Genomic DNA, 23,013 nt, shown 5'->3' on the forward strand with positions numbered 1-23,013 from the left:
AGGAAAGTGATGTCACAGACATTTACATTAGCATAATTAAAATCAATTACTATTGGATTAGTTGTGACTTTGCAGCTAACACCTGACATCTGATACTAATAACAGAATTACATGATAACATAAAACATTAAAATGAAGGAGTACTCGAAGTCCTTCTTCTCTTTGGATGGAAGGAAACTAATTTGTATTTGTCATTTGTACCTTTCATTGGATTCAAAAGATTCAGTGGCCTGTGGCAAATCATTACAATCATTAGAGACCATCAGTAAAATTGGTATGTCTCTCAGGCTCAATACATCAATCGGCTATAATGTTAAGTTCAAAGCAAAGTCAAGTGGCAGTTCTACAGACCATTGTTTTATATGCAAAATCCAAGGGCCCTGCATTATTATATTTTGGTAAGGATGGATGGGTGGATTGATCTTGAAATATCGATTCTATTAATGTTTTTTTATGTCTTATTAAAATATTATTATTATTACTTTTACTATCGATTATTATTTATTTAGCAGAACCCTTGAAATGAAAAAATGACTGTTAGATGTGTATAGGACAGGAACTAAATCCTAACTCCTTCCGCTCATCTGAACATGAGAAGAAATGATGAAAGACACAAGCAATCACAGACAGAGCTTACTGACAGCACTCATTACAGAGACAGAAACACATCAGTCAACTTATTTTACACCAAAAGAGGCACAGCTAATGTGACATTTATTACAATGTTTAAAATGTATCGGTTTCTGTAATTGTAAAGCACTTGTAAATGATCAGAAAGCTGATTATTTACTGATATCCATGAAATATTAAATAATATAATATAATATAATATAATATAATAAACTGCCTTAATTACTCATTTTATCCTTAACTGAAAAAAAAAGAAATTTATTACAAATGTTGGTATTACAATCCATATTTGACTTACAGAAAATTCATATTTATCATGGTCAGTTTACTTGTGAAAGTAAATGCCTCAAATCTTGGCATCAAAAAAAGCTAATAAACATTTGCCTAATTTTTGCCCCTGAAAAACGACAAAGCCAAATCAGTAGCTAATTCAGGTTTATCTATGTGCTACACTAATGTGAGGAGTCAAGTGTTGTTATATATTAGTGATAAATCTATAATGTTATAAAGTTATAAATAATGACAATACAGGTATATTTAAGTATTGTCAATGTTCCATGCTGAAGATAACAAACAAAACACAAAATCTCTACTGTTGCCATGGTTACCTCAGATTTTTGTGTTTATCTTTTGGCGAAAATATGCGGTTTGATTAACTTTTATTTTATACTTTTGAGGTTACTGAAATGTTTAACATTTGAGTGACCCAAAAAAAACAAAACAAAAACAATATAGCCTACTTATAAGACCCCAACCTTTTGTTTTCACTTCCTTTTGTAGAGTTAAAGCCTAATTCAAACTACAATTCGCATGCTGTAAATATTGCACTAAGATATAAACTCAGCTGGAGATGCAGAAGAGTACAAATTCATACAGCTTCACCGATGAGAAAGTGGGGAGCTGGAATCATTGGAAAGCCGTCAGCGACTGCTGAAAAGCCTCTAGTCATGTGCATATATGTGTGACGTCATTTTGTTGAATAAAATGCGAATACGCGGTATGAGCGACGCTCGATACAATTTCACGAGGGTAATGTAAGAACAGCGGGGATAGATTTATCATAGAGTCATAATTAAAAGGGACTTGTAACCTGGGTATAGGCTACTTGCAGCAGCAGCAGCAGACTGTCTCAGAAGAACGGTTGGGACTCCGAGCGTTTTGAAGTCGGACAGGTAGGCTATCGATATCAAAGAACGTGACTGATAAACCGCACGCGCTTAAAGAACTTGGGCGAATCCCACCCGTACAGCATTTGCCATGGAAACCACTGGCAACATTTCGGACTTTCTCTATGCGCTTTCTAACCCAGCGATGTCGAACAGCAGCGTATTCTGCCGAAACTTCAGCAACAGCTCCAGTCTCGTGAACATGAACAGCTCCAGATGTGACAGGACTGCTGAGCTGGACAAAAGCTCAACTCCTGTGATAGTGGCGATCATCATCACTGCCTTATATTCTATAGTGTGTGTGTTGGGACTCGTGGGCAACGTCCTCGTCATGTATGTTATTATAAGGTAAGTGATGACATGTAGGTAAATTGCTTTACCTGTTGCCGATGCATAAAAACATCTGGCTTCATCTGAATAGCACATTTAAGGGAAAAATGGTTTCTTTTAAAACTAGGCTACTTATTAGTTTCACCTGTTGAAAGAGATGCTGATAGTGTTTTCCGGCCATTAGAGTTGTAAACAGCACGTTCAGTGCAGAAACTCCCTGTTGTGATGTTGTGATTAATCATTCGGTCACAAAACGGCCTTAAAATGATTAAAGAATCTCTTGCAGCCTAGTTCATAAGCCTGTATGTTTTATATAAAATATGCGTGGTTCTCATTTGTAAAATATAAATGCTTCTCAGCTCAGCACTAGCCTATGTATTTCATATCCACTGATGAAACAGATCATGAGTGCATACGCGTTTCTATTAGGTTCCTGTCAGCGTACTGGAGAACAACACATTACGTGTCATTCACATTGATTTGGCACTCAATATGGTGAAGTACGCATACTTTTCTATCACGTGTATTAAGTAACATTTTGACGTTCGTTTTTTAATGCTGAAGAGCAAGCAAATGGAACAAAACTGGGCGGATGCTTCATGAATAAACCATAGCGAAATGCAGCAGAAAGTGAATGGCATAAGAGATGGATATGAAAAAAGATAGACAGACAGACTTAGGCTTCACCAATGGAGTGTTTGTACACATGCCCATGCTGTTTTCCCCTATATGCACGTACAATTCACACCTGTCAACTGCTAAGATGATTCAGAACCGGTTTCTGTGACTTACCTCATCAGACACATGGCAAACACACCTAACCTGATCCTATAAACCTAGGATCACAGTAATGGGCATAAGGGAAGGATGCAATCAATAAAGTAATTAAACAGATAGTGAATGAATTTCAATGATGGGGTGAGGGCTTGTTCGTCTTAGAGAATTGTGATTAAATAGGTGGCACTGTATTTCAGATCACGTACACATTAACCTCTTCAGAGATGCTGTGTTTAATACAGTGGATACAACTTTTATATCCTTCTTAAACAGCTTAATATTTAGTCAACAGATATTAGCAGATATGAGGCTTATGGAGCGAATCGATCAATTTGTTTTTAATTGCTAAAGTATTGACCCCTGTGTAAGGTCACCTGATTTTCTTTGCTTTGTGAAGGCTCAGTGCTTTCCGGGAGTTTATGAGCAACCAGTCAGAGTTTTAGAGGCAGCTTCCTACAGTGGGAAGCAAAAGAAAGCTATAGCCCAGTAGGTGCAATCTACTTCTGTGATTAATGAGCCGATTGCAGGCTGGGATTGGTTTATCGAGCCCCATCATGTGGTAATAAAATCAGCCTTGGGAGAAATAAAAAATATGGAGTAATGACATAAGTCGATTTAAAGGTGCATAACAAGGTTTCCTCTCACGCAGTTATCTAAAGAGCTTAGGAACAGATCTAGCTGGGAATTCACTTTGCTTTAATGGGATAGTTCACCAAAAAATGAAGAAATGTACTCATTTTCATGCTGTTCTAAATCTCTTAAGATATTCTGAAGAACTGTTTTTGCCCAAGTCCAAAACAACACAGGATCCAACTAACTTTCATTGCCTGGGAAGAAAAAAAAGTAATATATAATTCATATATATAAGTTCATATATATACCTGTAAGTCATACAGGTTTGGTTTTTTGTTTTGGGCTGAACTATCCCATTAAGTTGGCATGAAACAGAAGTCATTCCAAACTCGTCATATATTGATGCTTGGTCAGGACCCCTTGGCATCACTTTTTAATGCACAGCGTTCACCTTTAGCATAATTTTCAATGCAGGGTACTCCATTGCTTTCAGTTGTTTGCCTTATGCATCAGATCAAGATGCATTTAATTCTTTGCGTTTGTAAAACAGGAAATGATTTTATAGATATTTATATTTTCATATTTTTAGAACACTCATCTCCACTCCTACCCTAAAACTACCCACTTCTCAACAATATAAAACATGTAAAAGGCAAATACAAGTAATCACAGGTATTTATTTAAAAATCTGACCAAAAAAAAAAAAAAAAAAAAGTATAAAAGTATTACAAACAACCCATATTGTATTCCAAGTCTTCTGAAGCCATATGATATATTTATATGAAGAACAGAGTAGAACTTATTGGAATTATCGTATACGAGTTTCCTAGTTAAAAATTTGGACATGAATGCCCTCTCAAGTCGTATTTACAACTGGGAAGCTCGGGATAATTCTGATACCCAAGTTCCTGAGTTGGGCAGGCCATTAACTTTAAAATGTCCTCCATTTTCGACAACAAAGCACTTGAATGTGACGAGCTCATAATCACAACGTCAGAAGTGGGAAGTAGGAAATTTCCAATAGTACAGGCAGCACTAATAAATGCACACACTCATATCTCATTCAGAAAATACACTCAAATATTAGCATGGCGCAATCGGTCACGAGACACATGAGATCCAATGGCATTTCACAATCAAAGCTGGCGTAATGCTTCTTCTGACTGCAATTTTTAAATGTGTGTGCACAGGATCTAAGCTTGAAGGCGGATGGAGATGGTGATCGTTTTTGAGTCCGTTTCTCTCGCAAATCAATCGTTTGGAACACTTGGAATATTTGTACATTTTGATTCAATTGTGACTTAGTCGTATCTGCCTATTATATCCTGTTTCATATTATATAATACACAAATGGGTAGGTTTAGGGGTAAGGATTGGGTTATGTACTCAAACATGACTAAATAGTGAACATAAAAAAAGTAAAATAAATGTAAATAAAATTATGCTGACTGATTAAATTGAAAATCACACCCCAACATAAATGTTATAACGGCAAAATTATACCCCAATATATAATTCCATCATGGCGATAAAATTTCCATGTCCATGGCATCTGTGTACTCTCTTAATAATGTTGGGTTAAAAATAACCCAATGATGTTAAAAATGACCCAATTTTTTGGTATATAACTCAACAGAGTGACCCAATATGTGTAACCAAACGGTTGGGTTAAAAAAAAAAACGTTTTTTACTGTGTATGATGGCAAAGGTTTCTTATTGAAAGCAATGGAGTACTGAAAAAATGATGCTAAAGAGGTACCCAGTGAGTTAAAAAGTGATGCCAAGCATCAATATGTGACATGTTGAAAGTGAGAATATGTTAATATCTTAGTGAAATGACTTCTTGTACAAGAAAAAATGTAGGGCGGACTTGATTTTGTCCATTGAGAATTGATTGGATCGTTGAATCATTGTGGTTTGGTATTGCAGTGATCTCATGTGAGTGACAGGTTGTCCCACCCTTGCGCTTGTAAATATCGTCAGAGAAGAGAAGAGAAGAGAAGAGAAGAGAAGAGAAGAGAAGAGAAGAGAAGAGAAGAGAAGAGAAGAGAAGAGAAGAGAAGAGAAGATTTTGTTGCAAGAGGGAGGGGAAGATATTTAGATTACAGATTACAAGGGCATATGAATTTTAAAAAATATTGATGTGCACAGATAGGCCTTACTCATGTATAATAAATACTGCAATATTCCATAAAAGAACAAAAATTGTCAATTTTGATTTCATGGTGACTTTAAAGTCGGCATGAAACTGAAGTTATAATAGTCTTTTCTTCCCTATTGTGAGGTACGTCATTGGGAAAAAAAATTTGGAATGAAAAGTGGTTCTTCTAAACAAAATGAAATACAAAAAATATGAGGCAATATAAATATCCCACTCCAACCACCAGTGCTCAGATGTTTTACCTTTAGTAAAAAGTGCATGTTACTTCTATTTGCACTTAGTGTAAAGATGCTACTTCTTGCTATTTATACTTGGTGCAAACATCAATGTAAATAGAATCTAACTTTTTTATACTTAGTGTACCTATTCACTATAATAAATAAATAGTGAATATGTGCACTCTATTTTGTTTATAAGTCTGTGGTTATTGCAGAATTCAAACATCTCTATTTCAGATCACTGTCTAAAACACACCAGAATGTACTACATACAAAAAGATCAAAAGTCAAGATCAAAGCCACTTCCTGCAAGTCTTGCCTCTGAAAATTTAGTGTCACACTTGTACCAAAACCAACCACCTTATACTACAACACTCATTTAAGAAAACCTTTTTTTCCTTATTTATAATTTATAGTTTCATACAGAATTGCCTTGATACAAAGCCATTGTTTGTTTTTCTTTTGGTGTCAAAATGATAGAAATAAAAACCACGGTTGTAAAATGCGTAACATTTTAACTCACATCTCCATTTCTTGACAATGTGGAAATTGGACCGTAGAAGTAAATGGCCAGTATCCTTTTTTAATGCATTGCATTTGGATTCCCGTTGTTTGAACCCGTTGAGCGTCCATTGTTCAGGCATTCTTTCAAGTGAGAAACAGTCACAGCTGTGCAGAAAATTAGTTTTAAGTGCTAAGAGAGGGTATGCTGTGAGTTCAAATAACATATGCTTCTTGTAGTGATGGAGAAGCTCATGCGATTGTTTACAACATTTCAGCTCTGGCAATAACTGAATCCTTTACATGTGTCCTGCAGCTAATAGCAAATGAGAAATAAATGGAAAACATTTGTCAATTATATTTCTGTAGGCAGAAGGATACTTGAATTAGAGCAAACATTTGTACATATCAATTAATTTTGGATTGGTTTCTCATATACATCATGTGGAAAGGTTAAAAGCTGTTCTTGTTTTTACTACTCTTCCACAGAAAAGTACACAAGAGATGAGGCAAAAAAAGAAAAAAAATCAATACTGCCCACAGTTTCTCTCATTTGTTTTATTTATCAAAAGCTTGCGGATATCCCTCCCTTATCTCTGCATATTTTCCTCTTGATTTGTGCCAAATGAACCTCAAACATTCAATTATTAAGATAAAAGTAAAAATCATATCACATTCGGCACTACAGAGACAACCAAAAGAGGGGTTATTCAATACTGAGCTCTAGATAACTGACTGATTAATGTCTTAAGGTTTCAGACAGCTATACTCAATCCAGCGCTGGCTTTTTGCACCCTTTTCACTTTATAGCATTTTGAACTCAGCTTCCGAATGCGCAGGTAGGCTAAATGATGTATACAGAGCTAACAAAAGGTACGGTAGCCACAAATGTTTATTGATCCTTGTGCAAGCCTAATGGTTCTTATGATCCATTATAAAATATGTGTAAATAGGGCTCTTGTCCGGAAGGATGTTGTTTGAGAGGTTGTATTTCCCCCATATATATATATACAGGGGTGCACATAACTTTTTTGATCTGGTTCTCAAGGGAGTAACTGGAGATGTTGCTTGGTACTCACACTTTACGTGACACATCCTAAAAGCTGTCCTTATCATTTTCCTACTGACTGCTCTCCTCACTATCTTCTTTTCTCTCGAACATGGGAGATGATGATAATGATTTTTTTTTTTTTAATAACATTAATGACAGTAAAGGCTGCTGTCACTTTAAGAAGGAAAGCACGGACCGAATAACTGACACACATCCGGTTTCTTTCTCAACACTTCACTTATGACATAACCGAGAGAATACTTGCCGTGACAGATATTTTGACATAATTTTGTGTGTATGTTTCCGTTCAAGCGCAAGTAAACGCGAAAGAGGAATTAATTCGGTGTTCGACCGCTGTCTGACTCTCTTCATGCGCGCGTTTCGGGGGTGTGAGGCTGTACGCACAGATAACAGCTCGCGAGTTCCAATTTTCGCCTCTTCTTCCGCTTTTAAAATCGTTTGAATGTGTTAATTGGCGAGACAAAACACGTCCAAATGACAAACTTTCACTCTATGATGGTTAAATATAGCAGTTAATCCGCGAATCATCTGCGTGCCGAACCGTTGGACCTTATCCATATGGATCACGTATTAACTGCGATCCGTTGCACACCTAATAATTAAAGAACACACATATCATCATGATTGCTATCTTACCAGAGATGGAGAAAAATCCTACTCCAGTAAGTAAACGTGTCCCTGTGAACCGGTCCTCAAAAATGTTTGTATTTAAAAGCGCTTCCCTCCATGTTTTCTGGTACGCATAGTTTATTTTTACCGCGCATGCGTACCTGCGTACCTCTAATGTGTACCCCTGTATGTATGTATGTATGTATGTATGTATGTACAAAGGAGAAAAGCAATACAAAACAAAAACTATATATGTAACCCTGGACCACAAAACCAGTCATAAGGTTCAATTTTTTTAAAATTGAGATTTATACATCATCTGGGGCCAGTTGCATAAACATAGCTATTATGTTTAGACAGTGTCTTAAGATCTAGTATGACTCACTAGCAGTTAGTCAAAGGGCAGTTAATCTTACTTTTTGGTATCAAATTAGGCCAATCTAAAAAATAAAAAACTTAGTTATGAAGGCTTAAAGAAAAGTCTTAGCAGTTTATGCAACCAGCCCCTGAAAGCTGAATAAATAAGCGTTCCATTGATGTATGGTTTGTTAGGAGGGTGCAAAAAAAAAAAAAAAAAAAAAAAAATCAAAATATTGAGAAAATCGCCTTTAAAGTTGTCCAAATGAAGTCCTTAGCAATGCATAGTCACTTACAAAAATAAATTTTTGATATATTTACAGTAGGAAATTTACAAAATATCTTCATGGAACATGATCTTTAATTAATATCCTAATGATTTTTGGCATAACATTTTTTTTGACCCATATAATGTGTTGTTAGCTATTGCTCCAAATATACCCATGTGACTTTGTGGTCCAGGGTCACATATTAGTATTTTTCTTTTCTTTTTTACCTCTCTGGGTTTGTCTGTATATGTGCCTCTAAAAGTGGCAGAAGACATTGAAAAGATGAATATATTTATGTTTACAGTTTGTAAGATAAAAAATTTGAAGAAAAACGGTATCCTTTATTGAACACTATGGGCCAAATTTACTAAACAGAGCAAATTAGTGTGAGATTGTATGATTCTTTTATATGTATGATTCTAGTAAATCACATTGTATGATATTTTCCTCCAGTATATTGTGCCTGAAAGAGAAACTCCAACAAATGCATATGCAATAAAGTCAGCCACAAAAAATATCTGTCTACCTTTTCATTGCTAATTTTTCACTGCATGTCTTTTAGTAAATCCTGACATTAGCTTTGTAAGCCAAAAGAGGATTTGCACTGGCGCAAGCTGTTAGTAAAACTGGCCCTATGTGTTATGTTTGGCTATTAGTTGTTTCTATTAGTGTCACTGTTGAATAATCTACAAAGTGCAGGGTGCGCAAAAGACAGAGACTTAGAGCTGTGGAACGGATGTTCACAGGAGGATATAGAGCTCTGTTGACCAGTCATGTGTGACGTTGGAATGAAACTGTTGTGCTGTGTGAATGAACTAAATGAGAATATTTGTAGGGATGCAAGAGATAGGCCAAGCTGCTCTGCAGAATTATTGAAAAAACATTATTCAGTGTCAGATAAAACTGCAGTGCTTGCTTTGGCTGATATGGTGAAATGAATAATAATGGCATGGTTAGCGAAATATTGTTTTATTATTTCGACTTCTAATTTGATGACATTTTTGTTATGTTTTATCAGGGTTTTTGTTTTGTCTTTTTAATGCTCGCATTACTGGTTTTGCCATCTAAAGAGCAAGTGCAGGTGGACCGTAGCAACAGAGAATATAGTAAATGAGAATAAATCTTGTTGAAAGCATAAACAGATTCCTTGAGACACTTCAGCCTCTCAGAGACACAGACTGACTTAAAAAGTGCTATTTGTCAGCACAGACTTTCATGAACCTGACAGATAACAAGACTGCACTTGACATCCACCTGATTGGCAGGGAAACATAAGGACAAGTTGACTGGTTGTTGTTGGGATTCCAGCTGCTAGGACTGGATGCCAGCCTTGCAACCGTGCCTTAGGTAGACTGTGTCTGACATTCTAAATGTAAACGTCACCTTTGATTAGTTTTGAATCAGCATAGGCAATTCATGCATGACTCACCCAGATTAGTTTGGTTACATTATCATATTTTCCTCTGCCATTCTGGAGGCTTTGAAATCAGAAGCACATAATGAAAAAAAAGAGAAAAGAAGCTTTTGAGTTATTCATCTGTTTCTATCCCATTTTCTTCTTTTCTTGCTTTTATTAAAGATGAAAAAGTTTGCTGATGCTCATTTTAAAGCTTGTCAATTGAATTGACAGCTGTGTATAAAGCCTGATAATTGGGCATTTAAAAATGTATATATATATCCTATATATTCTATCAAATCAAATAACCAGTGATTTCAAAGCTTTGAATATTTTGAGTCATCATCCTTTTTTTGATGCACATTGCCTAGTCATGGCAATTATGTTAATTCTTTAGTGCAGCATCTAATTTACAAACACCATAAAGTTCATTTGTTCCAAGTGTTTTCACAGTCTAATTTAACATAGCAATATGTCCATATCTATGTGCAGTTTGCACATAGGTAGATGGTTTGAGAAATCTGCACATGTTCTGGTGTTCCCTAGCAACAAGCAAGTCCTTGGTTTTTTCACATCAAAATCTGATTTGCCTGGTTACGACACTCTTCCGTTTCTTCACCAAAAGTAATTTACAAATGCATTGTCTATGAAATAGCGCTATGTTAATCTATTATGGTTTGTCGTCATACAAATTTAACAGTAATATTATTTATTTAAAGACATGACCCTCAGAGTTTTAAATGATATCCTTTAAAAGTTAAGCTTTTCATTTGTAATTTATGGAAATAATAATGAGAATACTCCTATTTAACAATTAAAATAGGTAAGAGATGCAGAAAAACAATTTAAACAAATAAATATGTGAACATTAATTAAAATAAACTTCTGTTTGAAAGTTTGGGGTTGGTAAGATTTAATGTTTTTGAAATAAGTATCTTATGCTTACCAAGGCTGCATTTATTTGATCAAAAATACAGTAAAAAAAAAACAGTAATACTGTGAAATATTATTACAATTTAAAATACATGATTTTGATTATAAGATATTTCTAAATGTAATTCAAAGCTGAATTTTCAGCATCATTACTCCAGACTTGAGTGTCACATGATCCTTCAGAAATCATTCTGATAGCTAATTTGCAGCACAACAAACATTTCTTGTTATTATCAGTGTTGAAAACAGTTGTGCTGCTTAATATTGTAACAATATGTTGTTAGAAACCGTGATGCATTTTTTTCAGGATTTGATGTATATAAAGTTCAAAAGAACTGAAGTGAAATGGCGCTGTGTTTTTAATCGATTATGGTGTGTCTTTATACAGTTTTAACAGTTTCTTTATTTAACATAAAGACATGACCCTCAGAGTTTTAAAACAGTATTCTTTAAAAGTTAAGCATTTAATTTGTAATTTATGGAAATAATATTGAGAATACAACAGTAACAGAAGAAAATGTATCATCTTGTCACAAATATTGCCTGAAGGTGCACAAGCAGCTTAAAGACCCTATTTTCACAGTGTGTCACCTGTAATGTTTCATCATGAGCATTAGCTTTCTACATGCCAGAGGCAGAGGGATAATAATTATAAGACAGAAATTTTAAATCAGTTCGACTTCACTCAAACAAATTGGCATGAATAAAGACCACCTTCTAAATGACAGGAATTACATTCCTGTGTTTTAACATTTGAATAATTGTTACTTTTCACAGCTCTTTGTAGAAAACATTTATCGTGAAGACGTGTCTGTCTTCATCTCAGAGTTAGCAGGTTGATGTCCTTCCTGAACTTATGGACTCTGCTCTGAGCTGTTGGATGACACTACTAATTTTTTCCATAAGCAATACTGCACATCTTCCTGTAGGTTAATCAGAAGTCTTGGTTGCCAGGCATGTTGTCCGAAATGCATTTATTTATTCTCTTGGTAAACTTTCTTTGGTTTCTTTACATAGCTTCAGGGATAACATGGATACTGTAATCTTGCTGCAAAGAACTGCTTACCAGCATCCAAAACACAACCATCAGTTTTGCTGCTAACCATCAGTGTTGATTCAGCAAGGGAGATAAATACATTTTTAATGTGTTTCCAGTAAGTGATGTTCACAACACCAAAGAGCTCCTCCACTCAGTAAAAAGACTCAAAGGTCTGGCATTTCACCTCTGAAGTCTTTAATGTGGAGTACACAGGAGCGGTGCATCCCTGAGACGCCCTCATAATTAGTCAGTGCCTTCTGGGGAAAATAAACGGTGTGACCATTTTTCTGGTACAGAGAGCCCTTGGATGACAAGATAATCATTAATAATGGCTGCTAGCCTAAACCCTTGTATGAGACTTCCAGTTAGTGATGAATGAATCAATCCACTTCACCATGGGGAAGAGTGTTGTGTCTAAGCATTTTAACAAATGCTTTACAGCTGTTGAAACATTTTGAAAATGTTTTCGATGCTTTTTAAAATTTCGTTTTCATTTTATCTGTTACAGAGAATGTCATGAGCAGTGTTGGGTAATGCATTAGTAAGTAATTCATTACTGTAATTAATTTTTTTTTTTTTAATATTACTGTGAAAAAGTAAAGAGGGATTATTCATAATTTTTCTGTAATTTAATTACAGTTACATCTGATGTAAACTGCATTACTGTACACTAAAAAATGCTGGGTTGTAGAGTGTATTACTATCTATATAAAATAGTGCTGTCAAATCAATTAATACAGATTTATCGCATCTAATATAAAAGTTTGTAAATATATAATATGTGTGTATTTATGTATGTGTATACATATACATACATACATTATATATATATATATATATATATACACACAAACACACACACGTACAAACTTTTATGTTTGGTGCGATTAAATGTGACTATTCAGTTTGACAGCACTAATATAAAACAATAGTGGATTTAACATCAAATTTAACATTTAATGGTAAAATGTATGTTTTTAATGTAACCTTTTAAATACTTTAGTCAGTTCAAGAATAATTTATGCAATTTTATATTATTTATTTGAAAGAATTAAAAAAGAAGTTTTATGTCTATATTGTTAAACTAGTTGAGGTTGATATGGGGTTTAGAAATTAATTAGTAAAGAGTAATGCAATACTTTTCAGAGAGATTAATTAGTACAGTAATATAATTACACTGTTGAAGATGTAATTAGTAGCTAGTAATTAGTAGCTAGTAATCTAGCTACTAACTTTCCTCTAACTTAACTTTTTTAGAGTAACTTACCGAACACAGGTCATGATGGCCTTTTTTAACATTTCCTGTCTCCATATTTAACAATTGAAATAAGTTAAAACATTTAAATTAATTAGATAAATAAAAATGTGAACATTTTTTAAATAAATACACTTGTTCAAAAGTTTGGGGTCTATAAGATAATTAAAGTCTTTGAAAGAAGTATCTTATGCTCAGCAAGACTGAATTTATTTGATACAAATACAGTATAGTTTAAAACAGTAATATTGTGAAATATTATTACAATTTAAAATAAATGACTTCTAATTTATAATATTTTAAAATGTAATTTATGCTTGTGATGGCAAAGCTGTATTTTTTTCAGCAGCCATTTATCACTTCAGTCACATAATCCTTTATAAATCACTTGAATATGCAGATTTGTTGCTCAAGAAACATTTCTTATTATTACCAATGATTGTGCTGATTTTTTTTAACCATGATACACTTTTTTAATATTCTTTGACGAATAGAAATTTCAGAATTAAAGCTGCAAGCAGCGATGAAAGGGCCTTCACACCCGTGCACCGCCACCCGGTGGCTTTAGGAAAACGGTGGGCACTATGCATTTAAGTATATAAATATAGGAGGACTACGTCAGTCATTTGTATTTGCCACAGTTCCTGCTGCCAGCTGGTGGCGATATGACTATAACTAAATTTTGTCATGTAGATGTCTTTAGACCAGGGCACTTATCAAACATGAAGTTTGAGGCAGATTGGACATTGTACGCTTGAGTTACAACAACTTCCTGTTTCATGACGATAATAGCTAATAGATAATACCCTTCAGTGAAAACTCTTCGCAGTTTAACGTCACCAAGGCCTTTAGATTAGACTGACCAAATATGATGTTGATCTGATAAAATCTCTGAGGAGTTTGTTAAAGTACAATGTCTGGAAATGGCAAAAACTGCAAACATTTTGCAGAGAAAATTAAAAATATCTCCCTTCATGTTGGGTTTTCAGATTTTGCACCCACAGACTTTTTTGTAGGTATTGGGCTGTTACATGTGTCTACCGAATTTCATACCTGTACATGAAACGTAGCGTGAAAGGAACTTAATTGAAATTTCATAGGTGGCGCTATGGAGGCATTTTGCCACACCTAATTCTGAAACCCATATCAGACGTAAATTTTCACCACTTCTGACGCGTGTGCAAAGTTTCATGAGGATGTTTAGGCCCTCAAAATGCGATTCATTTCGGAGAAGAAGAATAGACAGCAATTACAATAGGGTCTTCACACCATCCGTGCACGGGCCCTAATAACAGCATTTATTTGAAATACCACGCTTAGCCTCTCCATATTCATGTTTGTGACTTTCAGTGTTTTCTTCAGTTTGGCCTGTGACAGTCAGCTTAGCAGAACTGCAGGTACTGTGTTTTTGCAGATGTCGTTTTGTCCACACACTGGCTATATTTCTATAGCTGACTGTATATATTTGGATGGACTAAACTGTGTCCTGACTTGTGTATATTTCTGTGAAAGTCAAACAGTGGAGCTCTGACAAACCATAATCGTTTTTACCGGGATGATAGTTTACACAGTGTAAATACTGTTAATTTATCATCTCCGCTGCTATTGCAGTACATCAGAAATTGTGTATCTTCATAGTCCAGATCAGCGCATGAGTCATCTTGTTTATGATCTTGCCTAGAAGAACGGCAATGAAAGTAGGTATTTCTTTCATCTGGATGTAGTGTTTACTACAAAAGAATACCAGCTGTATCTAGGCATATCTAAATAAAAGTCCCCAGCATTCCCAAGAAATTATGCTCAAATGCAGTTTCAAAGTTTAAAAGGGACCTATTATGCAAAATTCACTTTTACATGGTGTTTGGCTATAAATGTGTGTTGGCAGTGTGTGTACACAACCACCCTATAATGATAAACATACAACCACTCCTTTATTTTTAATACCATAAATCATAAGCAGTGTCTCAAAACAAGATCCCTGGCAGTGTGACGTCACATTAGCCACAGGCCCTGCCCACGAATGTTAACAGACACTGCCGTTTTAACATAGAACCGCCCTGAGCGAGTTCACAGTGCTTTGTACACAGTCTGCCATCATTGCACTGAGAAGAACGTCTCCCAAACGTTTTAGGTGTTCTGTAGCTGAATGGATTAATCCACATAGCTCTCTCCATTTACTTCCGAAATCTGAGCCGCTGAAGACGAGGTGGATTCATTTTGTTTTCAAAGAAAATGCTTCCTCAACTCTACCGAAATTCCTTTATGTCTGCACGAATCATTTCACACCGGACTTTGTGAACGAATGTCAATACAAAGGGTCAATACAAAACAGAGGTTGTGCTAAAAAATTGTTACTCAAGGATAGATTAGTAAACTGTACATGATCCAGCTTACAGTCTCCAGAGTGATACTGGATACGGCAGTAATGAAGGTGAGAGCACTTTATTACAGTTCATCAGAGTTGATTTACGGATATAAAGTTTACCAGTTAATTAAGCACCACCCGAAATGGTATAAGGTCTTTATATATTGTATATTTATTTATATTGTAACGAGTGTTTCTGTGTACTTCACTGTGTATGTTGATGATAATGCAAGGGAGTTTATGGATAATATTTTAATGCACACATGCACTGTGTTTTATTAAGCTCTTACAGTGATTTTCTAGAGTAAAAACCGATGATTCATCTTTTGTGTGAAGTACAATAAACATCATAAAACTCATCTGTAAAGTTTTGGCCATCATTCGGACGGGGTCCGGTACAACAGGCTTGTACTAATATAATGGAAGACGACAATATAAGTTATAACTGTAATTGAACTAAAATATACCTGTTCCTCCACGCAGCATATATTCTAGTTTCTGACATTATAGTGCGTCCTGACTGACTCCTGACACCGGAGAATCAGCTCTTAAAGCTCCGCCCTCTTAGGCCGAGCGCAGCAGCTCATTTGCATTTAAAGGACACTCACTGAAAAAATTATCTGTTGGGTATTTTGAGCTAAAACTTCACATACACACTCCGAAGACATCAGAGACTTATTTTACATCTTGTAAAATGGGGCATAATAGGTCCCCTTTAAGGAATGAACCAGATAGATCTACAGTTTCTTGCTAAAGGAAGGATGTGGTTTGATATACAGTCTTAGAATGCTCCATTAAGGAAGGGACAGATAAGAGGTGTTAAATATCAGTATATTTCATGGAAATGAGTCAAGTCTCCATGAATTATGCATTATTTACAAAAAGCTTTCATGAAAAGCTTGTGTATTTAGATTGATGCAGGCAACTACTTTGCACTCAGTTATTATTATTCTAGACCAAATAATTGTTTAAATCAATATCACATTTTTTCAGCGATTGAAAGATCCCCCCGTTGCTCTATTATTCATGGGGTTCTCTGTCAGACAATAGAATGAAAAATTACCTTCCATTTTCCACACCAAAGATATCTTTCCAATTCATCACACCATGTGCCACTCAGTTAAGGCAAAATGCCTTGTGCAATTAGCTTGCTGTGCTAGTGATGTGTGGAAACCATTCTTTCATGCTACTCCAACAATGGTATTGTGAAGGTTAAGGTTTGGTATTACATCTATGAACAGTAGTGTTTAACATTTCTTTTTGAGATAAAATCTAAATCAGAGTTTGTCTTACAGATGGAACAAAACATCCATCCATCTATCCCATTGCATCTCATGTTATTTAATAAACACAGTTGATCTTGATTTATTTTTATCTATTGCAGATACACCAAAATGAAAACTGCGACCAACATCTACATCTTCAACCTTGCTTTAGCAGATGCCTTGGCAACAAGCACTCTTCCCTTCCAGAGTGTGAACTACCTGATGGGTACTTGGCCTTTTGGAGACGTGCTGTGCAAGATTGTGATGTCCATTGATTACTACAACATGTTCACCAGTATCTTTACCCTCACCACTATGAGTGTAGACCGCTACATCGCTGTTTGCCACCCGGTTAAAGCCCTAGACTTCAGAACCCCCAGAAACGCCAAGATTGTCAACGTGTGTAACTGGATCCTTTCATCTGCCATCGGCCTCCCTGTCATGATCATGGCCTCCACCACTACTGAGTACCACAGCAGCTGTATGTTTACAATTCAGATATTACTGCATTTAAAGGGATAGTTCTCCTGAAAATGAATGTGTGTCATCATTTACTCACTCTCATGTTGTTCCAAACCTGAATGACTTTCTTTCTGTGGAGCACAGAAGATAACTGTTTTGTCCACACAATGGAAGTCAATGAAACACAGAAACACACAAAAAATAAGAAATATCTTCTTTTGTGTTCCACAGGTTTAGAAAGACAAATACATTTTTTTTTTTTTAAATTTTGTGATGAATTATGCTATTATGTATTTATTTCTCAATGAAATTAATAGTTTTTAAAAATGAACTTTTGAGATTCCACAAAGTGACAAATGCTGATGTGCCAAAATACAAAATTTCAATAGTCTGATTAGAAACAGAGACTTTCATGTGAACAATTAAGTGCTCCAGACTACAACAAAAATGATCCAAACTTTGTCTAAGAATCTATGTCAATAATTTAAATCTAGTCAACACTGGTGGCAGTTGGGTAAATATTTGGTTATGGACATTTCTAAATCAACGAGGAACCATTACCGACTATTCACAAAAACGTCATTAGACAGTTTAGTTTTGTTGTATGAATTAATAGTGGTATTTTATAAAACAATCATAATCATATTGGACAAAAAAACAAAAAAAAAACATACTGTACAATACCATGGTTTTTCTATGTTGTCCATAAAGACCTGTTGCAAGTAAGACCTTCGTTCATCTTTGGAACACAAATTAAGATATTTTTGATAAAATCTGATGGCTCAGTGAGGCCTCCATTGCCAGAAAGATAACTGACACTTTCAAATGCCCAGAAAGGTACTAAAGACATATTTTAAACAATTCATGTGACTACACTGGTTCAACCTTGATGTTATTAAGCGACGAGAATACTTTTTGTGCACCAAAAACAACAAAATAATGACTTTATTCAACAATATCTAGTGATGGGCGATTTCAAAACACTGCTTCATGAAGCTTCAAAACTTTACAAAACTTTTGTTTCGAATCAGTGGTTCGGAGCGTGTATCAAACTGCCAAGGTCATGTGATTTCAGTACGAGGCTTCGTTACATCATACTTGTTTCGAATTTTCAATAGTTGACTTTGGTAGTTTGATACAGGCTCTGAACCACTGATTTGAAACAAAACATAAAGCTTCGAAGCTTCATGAAGCAGTGTTTTGAAATCGCCCATCACTAGATATTGTTAAATAAAGTTGTTTTGTTTTTTTGGTGCACAAAAAGTATTCTCATCGCTTCATAACATTAAGGTTGAACCACTGTAGTCACATGAACTGTTTTAAATACGTCTTTAGTACCTTTCTGGGCATCTGGAAGTGTTAATTATCTTGCTGTCAGTGTAGGCCTCACTGAGCCATCGGATTTTATCAAAAATATCTTAATTTGTGTTCCGAAGATGAACGAAGGTCTTACGGGTGTGGAACGACATGAGGGTGAGTAATTAATGACAGAATTTTCATTTTTGGTTGAACTAACCCTTTAAGGCCTGGTTTCACAGACAGGGCTTAGATTAAACCAGGATTAGGCCTTAGTTCAGTTGGGACATTTAAGTAGCTTTTTATAAACATGCCTTAGAAAAAAAACATTACTTGTGTGCATCTTGAGACAAAACAATGGTACTAACATATTTTAAGATATGTCACTGCAAGTTGCTTTCAGATAAAAACAGCTCAACCATGCATTTTAGTCCGGGACTTGGCTTAAGCCTCGTCTGTGAAATCGGGGGTAAGACATTTTTCTCAATACTGGAAATGTTCAGTTTTGCTACTGTGGTGATACAGATTTTGCAGACACGAGAGAAGTGTTGAGGCAGAAAATTTTTAATGAGTGAATTTGGATTGATGTCACTTCCAATCATTTGGGAAGAAAATCAAAAGACGGTTTAATAGCCTGTGTCTCCGAGGCTCCCTAAACAATGCCTTGAGGAAATAATGTCTGGTGGTTTAACTGTCATCTTTGCAAATTAATTGATTTTCACATGTCTCACTATGTTATTGTACTGAGGTATATTCTTATTTTCACAGCGTTTGCAGTCATTGACTGCACTTTGCTCTTTCCCCACCCTCCCTGGTACTGGGAGAACCTCCTGAAGATCTGTGTCTTCATCTTTGCCTTCATCATGCCCGTCCTCATCATCACCGTCTGTTACGGTTTGATGATCCTCCGCCTGAAGAGCGTGCGCATGTTGTCTGGCTCTAAGGAGAAGGACCGCAACCTACGACGCATCACCCGTATGGTCCTGGTGGTGGTGGCGGTTTTCATCGTCTGCTGGACGCCGATCCACATCTTTGTGATCATCAAGGCTCTGGTGACCATTCCCAGCTCACTCCTGCAGACCGTCACCTGGCATTTCTGCATCGCCCTCGGCTACACCAACAGCTGCCTCAATCCGGTGCTTTACGCCTTCCTGGATGAGAACTTCAAGCGCTGTTTCCGGGAGTTCTGCGTTCCCAGTCCCTCCGTGCTGGACCTGCAGAACTCAACTCGCACCAGGAACCTCCAGCGTGAAGGCCAGTCCAGCGGCAACACGGTTGACAGGACAAATCAGCAGGTATGACTAGTCCTGGAGATGTCATCACTGGAGTCCCGCTGCCAACCCAGTGTTGACATGAGTTCGGAGGTCACGCAGGTCACCACAGGTGTCTAACACCATCATCTATAGGAGTTGCGGTAGGTTGAACCTCTTTAAGCATCTTGCTAGGCCTCCCCTAAAGAGCTGTTTCACAATTTTGGTATGGAGACTGTTAAAAGTTGATTTTAGTGTGAAATATGATATATACTATATTATTGACCCCAAATTATCCCAATAAGCTGAGCTTGTTTCACTATCTGTGATGTTCACAGTCATACATCTGGTGTATCTGTTAGGTTACAACATTCAAGAACTGTATATATATATTCTCTTATAGTTGCATCTTAAGTCCCCTTTAACATTTAAATGTTACTTAAAATTCTATAAGAATAATTATTTTATAAGTGATAACATCGCTTTATTTGTAGAAAGAAGAAAAAGTATGTATTCTCTTATGCTCACAGAAAATGTAAATTATGTAACATAAAGTGATGTTTTTTCAAAATGTTCAGCATTCAGTGTCTTTCCCTTAAATCGTATTTCAATTTTAAACGCTTTCATGGACAACAAAGCAATTTGGTTAAGCTGTCTTATTCAATTATTTTCCTTTGGAGTGACTGAAATGAATCATCAAATGACTGCTGGAAGTGACGTGCACACTGTTTCTGTGATTTACTTCATATAAAAGCAGAAAACAATAAAAAAAAAACGCCTCTTGCAACAGTTGATAATTTTCATGCTTTGGTGGTGACAAATGTATTGTGCTTGTACTCTGATGCAAATCTCTTGTACTAATGTAAATGTCCAATGTAATTGTCTGATTGTCACTCACATTAAGACATTCTGTCTGAAAAAAGAAAATGTTTTATGCTCTAAAATACCTTGAAGATCTGTGTGCTGGTGTTTCTGTAACTTTTTTATAAATGCAGCATTATAAATAAATCATTCACAACAGAATGTTTTTAGTTAGATGGCACTGAATAATTTGATTTCATTTGAAAGTTATGTGACTATTTTGTGATACTACATGTGTTTTGTGTCAGTCACTATTTGCTGTGGCTCTGAAAAATGAATCAACATTATATAATGGACGAGTTATATGCCTTAAGGTCCATTCAGACCTTAAGATCTGGCATATAACACTGAATGTGAACAACTGTTTATATTTCTAAAGGTACAGTCACATTTACCGTTGTTTGGCGAATTTTCGTTGGTGAAATCCAGTCATTTCAACAGGAATCCACACAATCTAGAATTTCATGCAAGGGTAAAAATTTGTATTCACCACATTGACCAACAGGAAGCTACATGGTTTGAAAGGGACTTCTATGTGAGCTGTGCTTCATACATTATCACACTATTGAGAATGGACCTTTGTTGCCTGCAGAATTTTGTCGAAATTACTGTGCCTTAATATACAATAACATCTCACATTTTTAAGGTACTGAACTTTTCAATTACACTATTACAGTAGTTGTATTTGGATGAACATATTTCACTTAACAGAACACTTTTTAGTACAAGACAGACCTCCCTAAAAAGAAATAGGTCTACTGCAGTTGTTTTCAGTTATTACCAGAATCTCTTATCTAGTTTGAGACCCATGCCAGCTGTAAGGAGCCAATAATTTGGTTCTGTAATACTTTGAAATCAAATAATCATGGCCTTTGAGCTGCCATTTCAGTCATTTTGTAGCAGAGTTTCCCCCCACATGCAGTCTTGCTGCAACACCCTGGGGAAATTAAGGAACAGAGATCTAGTATGTTCAGGACAGCTCAGCACATAACCTAAGGCGAGAGAAACAGCAGAGCAGACAAGAGGGGGGTGGCAGTCATTCGGGCCATCATTGTGACCTTAGGGTCCAGGATTTTTACAGCAATGCAAGATTGTTTCTTTTCCTTGGCAAATATGTCAAATATTAAACCTAATGAAAAAGATGAAGTCCATTATGTGAAACCAAGGATGAACATTTGCGTTGATTGCTTCATGTATGGTTTTAGTTTTTTTTTTACATCTGCCTCTTTTAATCCTTTCCGCTGGCTTTCATGAGTATAAAATAATTAACGTTTGACATGGATTCTGTAGACTGCAGAGGAAAACCTCTTAAATACTTCTACAAATTGCACCCAAGAGGTAATAAAGATTGTGGCTATAGTAATTGACTCCATTGAATCTGGTCTTATTAATTCTAAAATGGCTCATTGTGTGAAAGAGCTTAAACCCGTTGTTGTTTAATGACTCCATGTGAAGCACACTTTACTTGCCTTTTCAGAAACATTTGAAACGACTGACCATTGTCTCAAAAATAGAGTATTTATACAGTTAATCCTAATATAAAACAAAAGGATTTACTGCCTCCAAGTCAGGTTTCAGCATAATTTAATTACTTGTTGCTAATTTAGAAAAAAATAAAATCAATAAAATTGTGCTTTCCCCTGCAAATTTAAAATTTAATCAATAACAAAGTCGTGGCAACCATAAGAGGGATAGTTTACCCAAAAATGAAAATTCTGTCATCATTAATCACCCTCATATTGTATTTGATCTGTTTTGCCTATATATTAAAAGTCAGTGGGGTCAAAAACAACATCAGGAACAACAGGATAAGTAAATGATGACAGAATTTTCATTTGTGTGTGAACAGAAGAACCATCTCATTGCAATTTGTAACTATTTGACGTTTTGGCGAATTAGTGGCAAATATACAGTTTTCTTACGGTTTTGTACATTTTGCTAATTCCCCACTGAGGTTAAGGTTTAGGGGTATGTATGAATTCATACAAATTCGCCACCAATTTGCCAAAATGTATGGGCATCGGGTATTTGCACTAAGTGCAAATAGCTGTAGATGCTGTTTACACTAAATGAAAATATATTCTATTTACACTTAGTGACAATAGCGGCATTTTCTTAGTGATATGCTATTTACACTAGGTGAAAATAGTGATAGATTCTATTTACACCATGTAAAAGTATCAGTTCTTTGCAATAAGAGTAAACAGTAATTAGATGCCATCTATACT

General features: G+C 35.6%; 1 protein-coding gene across 1 annotated transcript; it reads left to right on the forward strand.

Annotated features, from left to right (window-relative positions):
• The first annotated feature begins 1,455 nt into the window (after window positions 1-1,455).
• On the forward strand, window positions 1,456-23,013 carry oprm1 (opioid receptor, mu 1). The gene is made up of 3 exons (XM_048204801.1): window positions 1,456-2,144; window positions 17,036-17,397; window positions 19,443-23,013. Exons 1-3 carry the CDS (start codon window positions 1,888-1,890, stop codon window positions 19,973-19,975), a joined length of 1,152 nt encoding a protein of 383 aa, XP_048060758.1. The 5' UTR covers window positions 1,456-1,887; the 3' UTR covers window positions 19,976-23,013.

The sequence above is a fragment of the Megalobrama amblycephala genome, linkage group LG10 (genome assembly GCF_018812025.1).
Source record: "Megalobrama amblycephala isolate DHTTF-2021 linkage group LG10, ASM1881202v1, whole genome shotgun sequence".
NCBI classification, from domain to species: domain Eukaryota; kingdom Metazoa; phylum Chordata; class Actinopteri; order Cypriniformes; family Xenocyprididae; genus Megalobrama; species Megalobrama amblycephala.

Coding starts and splice junctions, on each gene's coding strand:
- oprm1 (XM_048204801.1), top strand. CDS start 1,888: ATGGAAACCACTGGCAACATTTCGGACTTTCTCTATGCGCTTTCTAAC. Junction 2,145..17,035: donor GTCATGTATGTTATTATAAG/GTAAGTGATGAC, acceptor TATCTATTGCAG/ATACACCAAAATGAAAACTG. Junction 17,398..19,442: donor TACTGAGTACCACAGCAGCT/GTATGTTTACAA, acceptor TTATTTTCACAG/CGTTTGCAGTCATTGACTGC.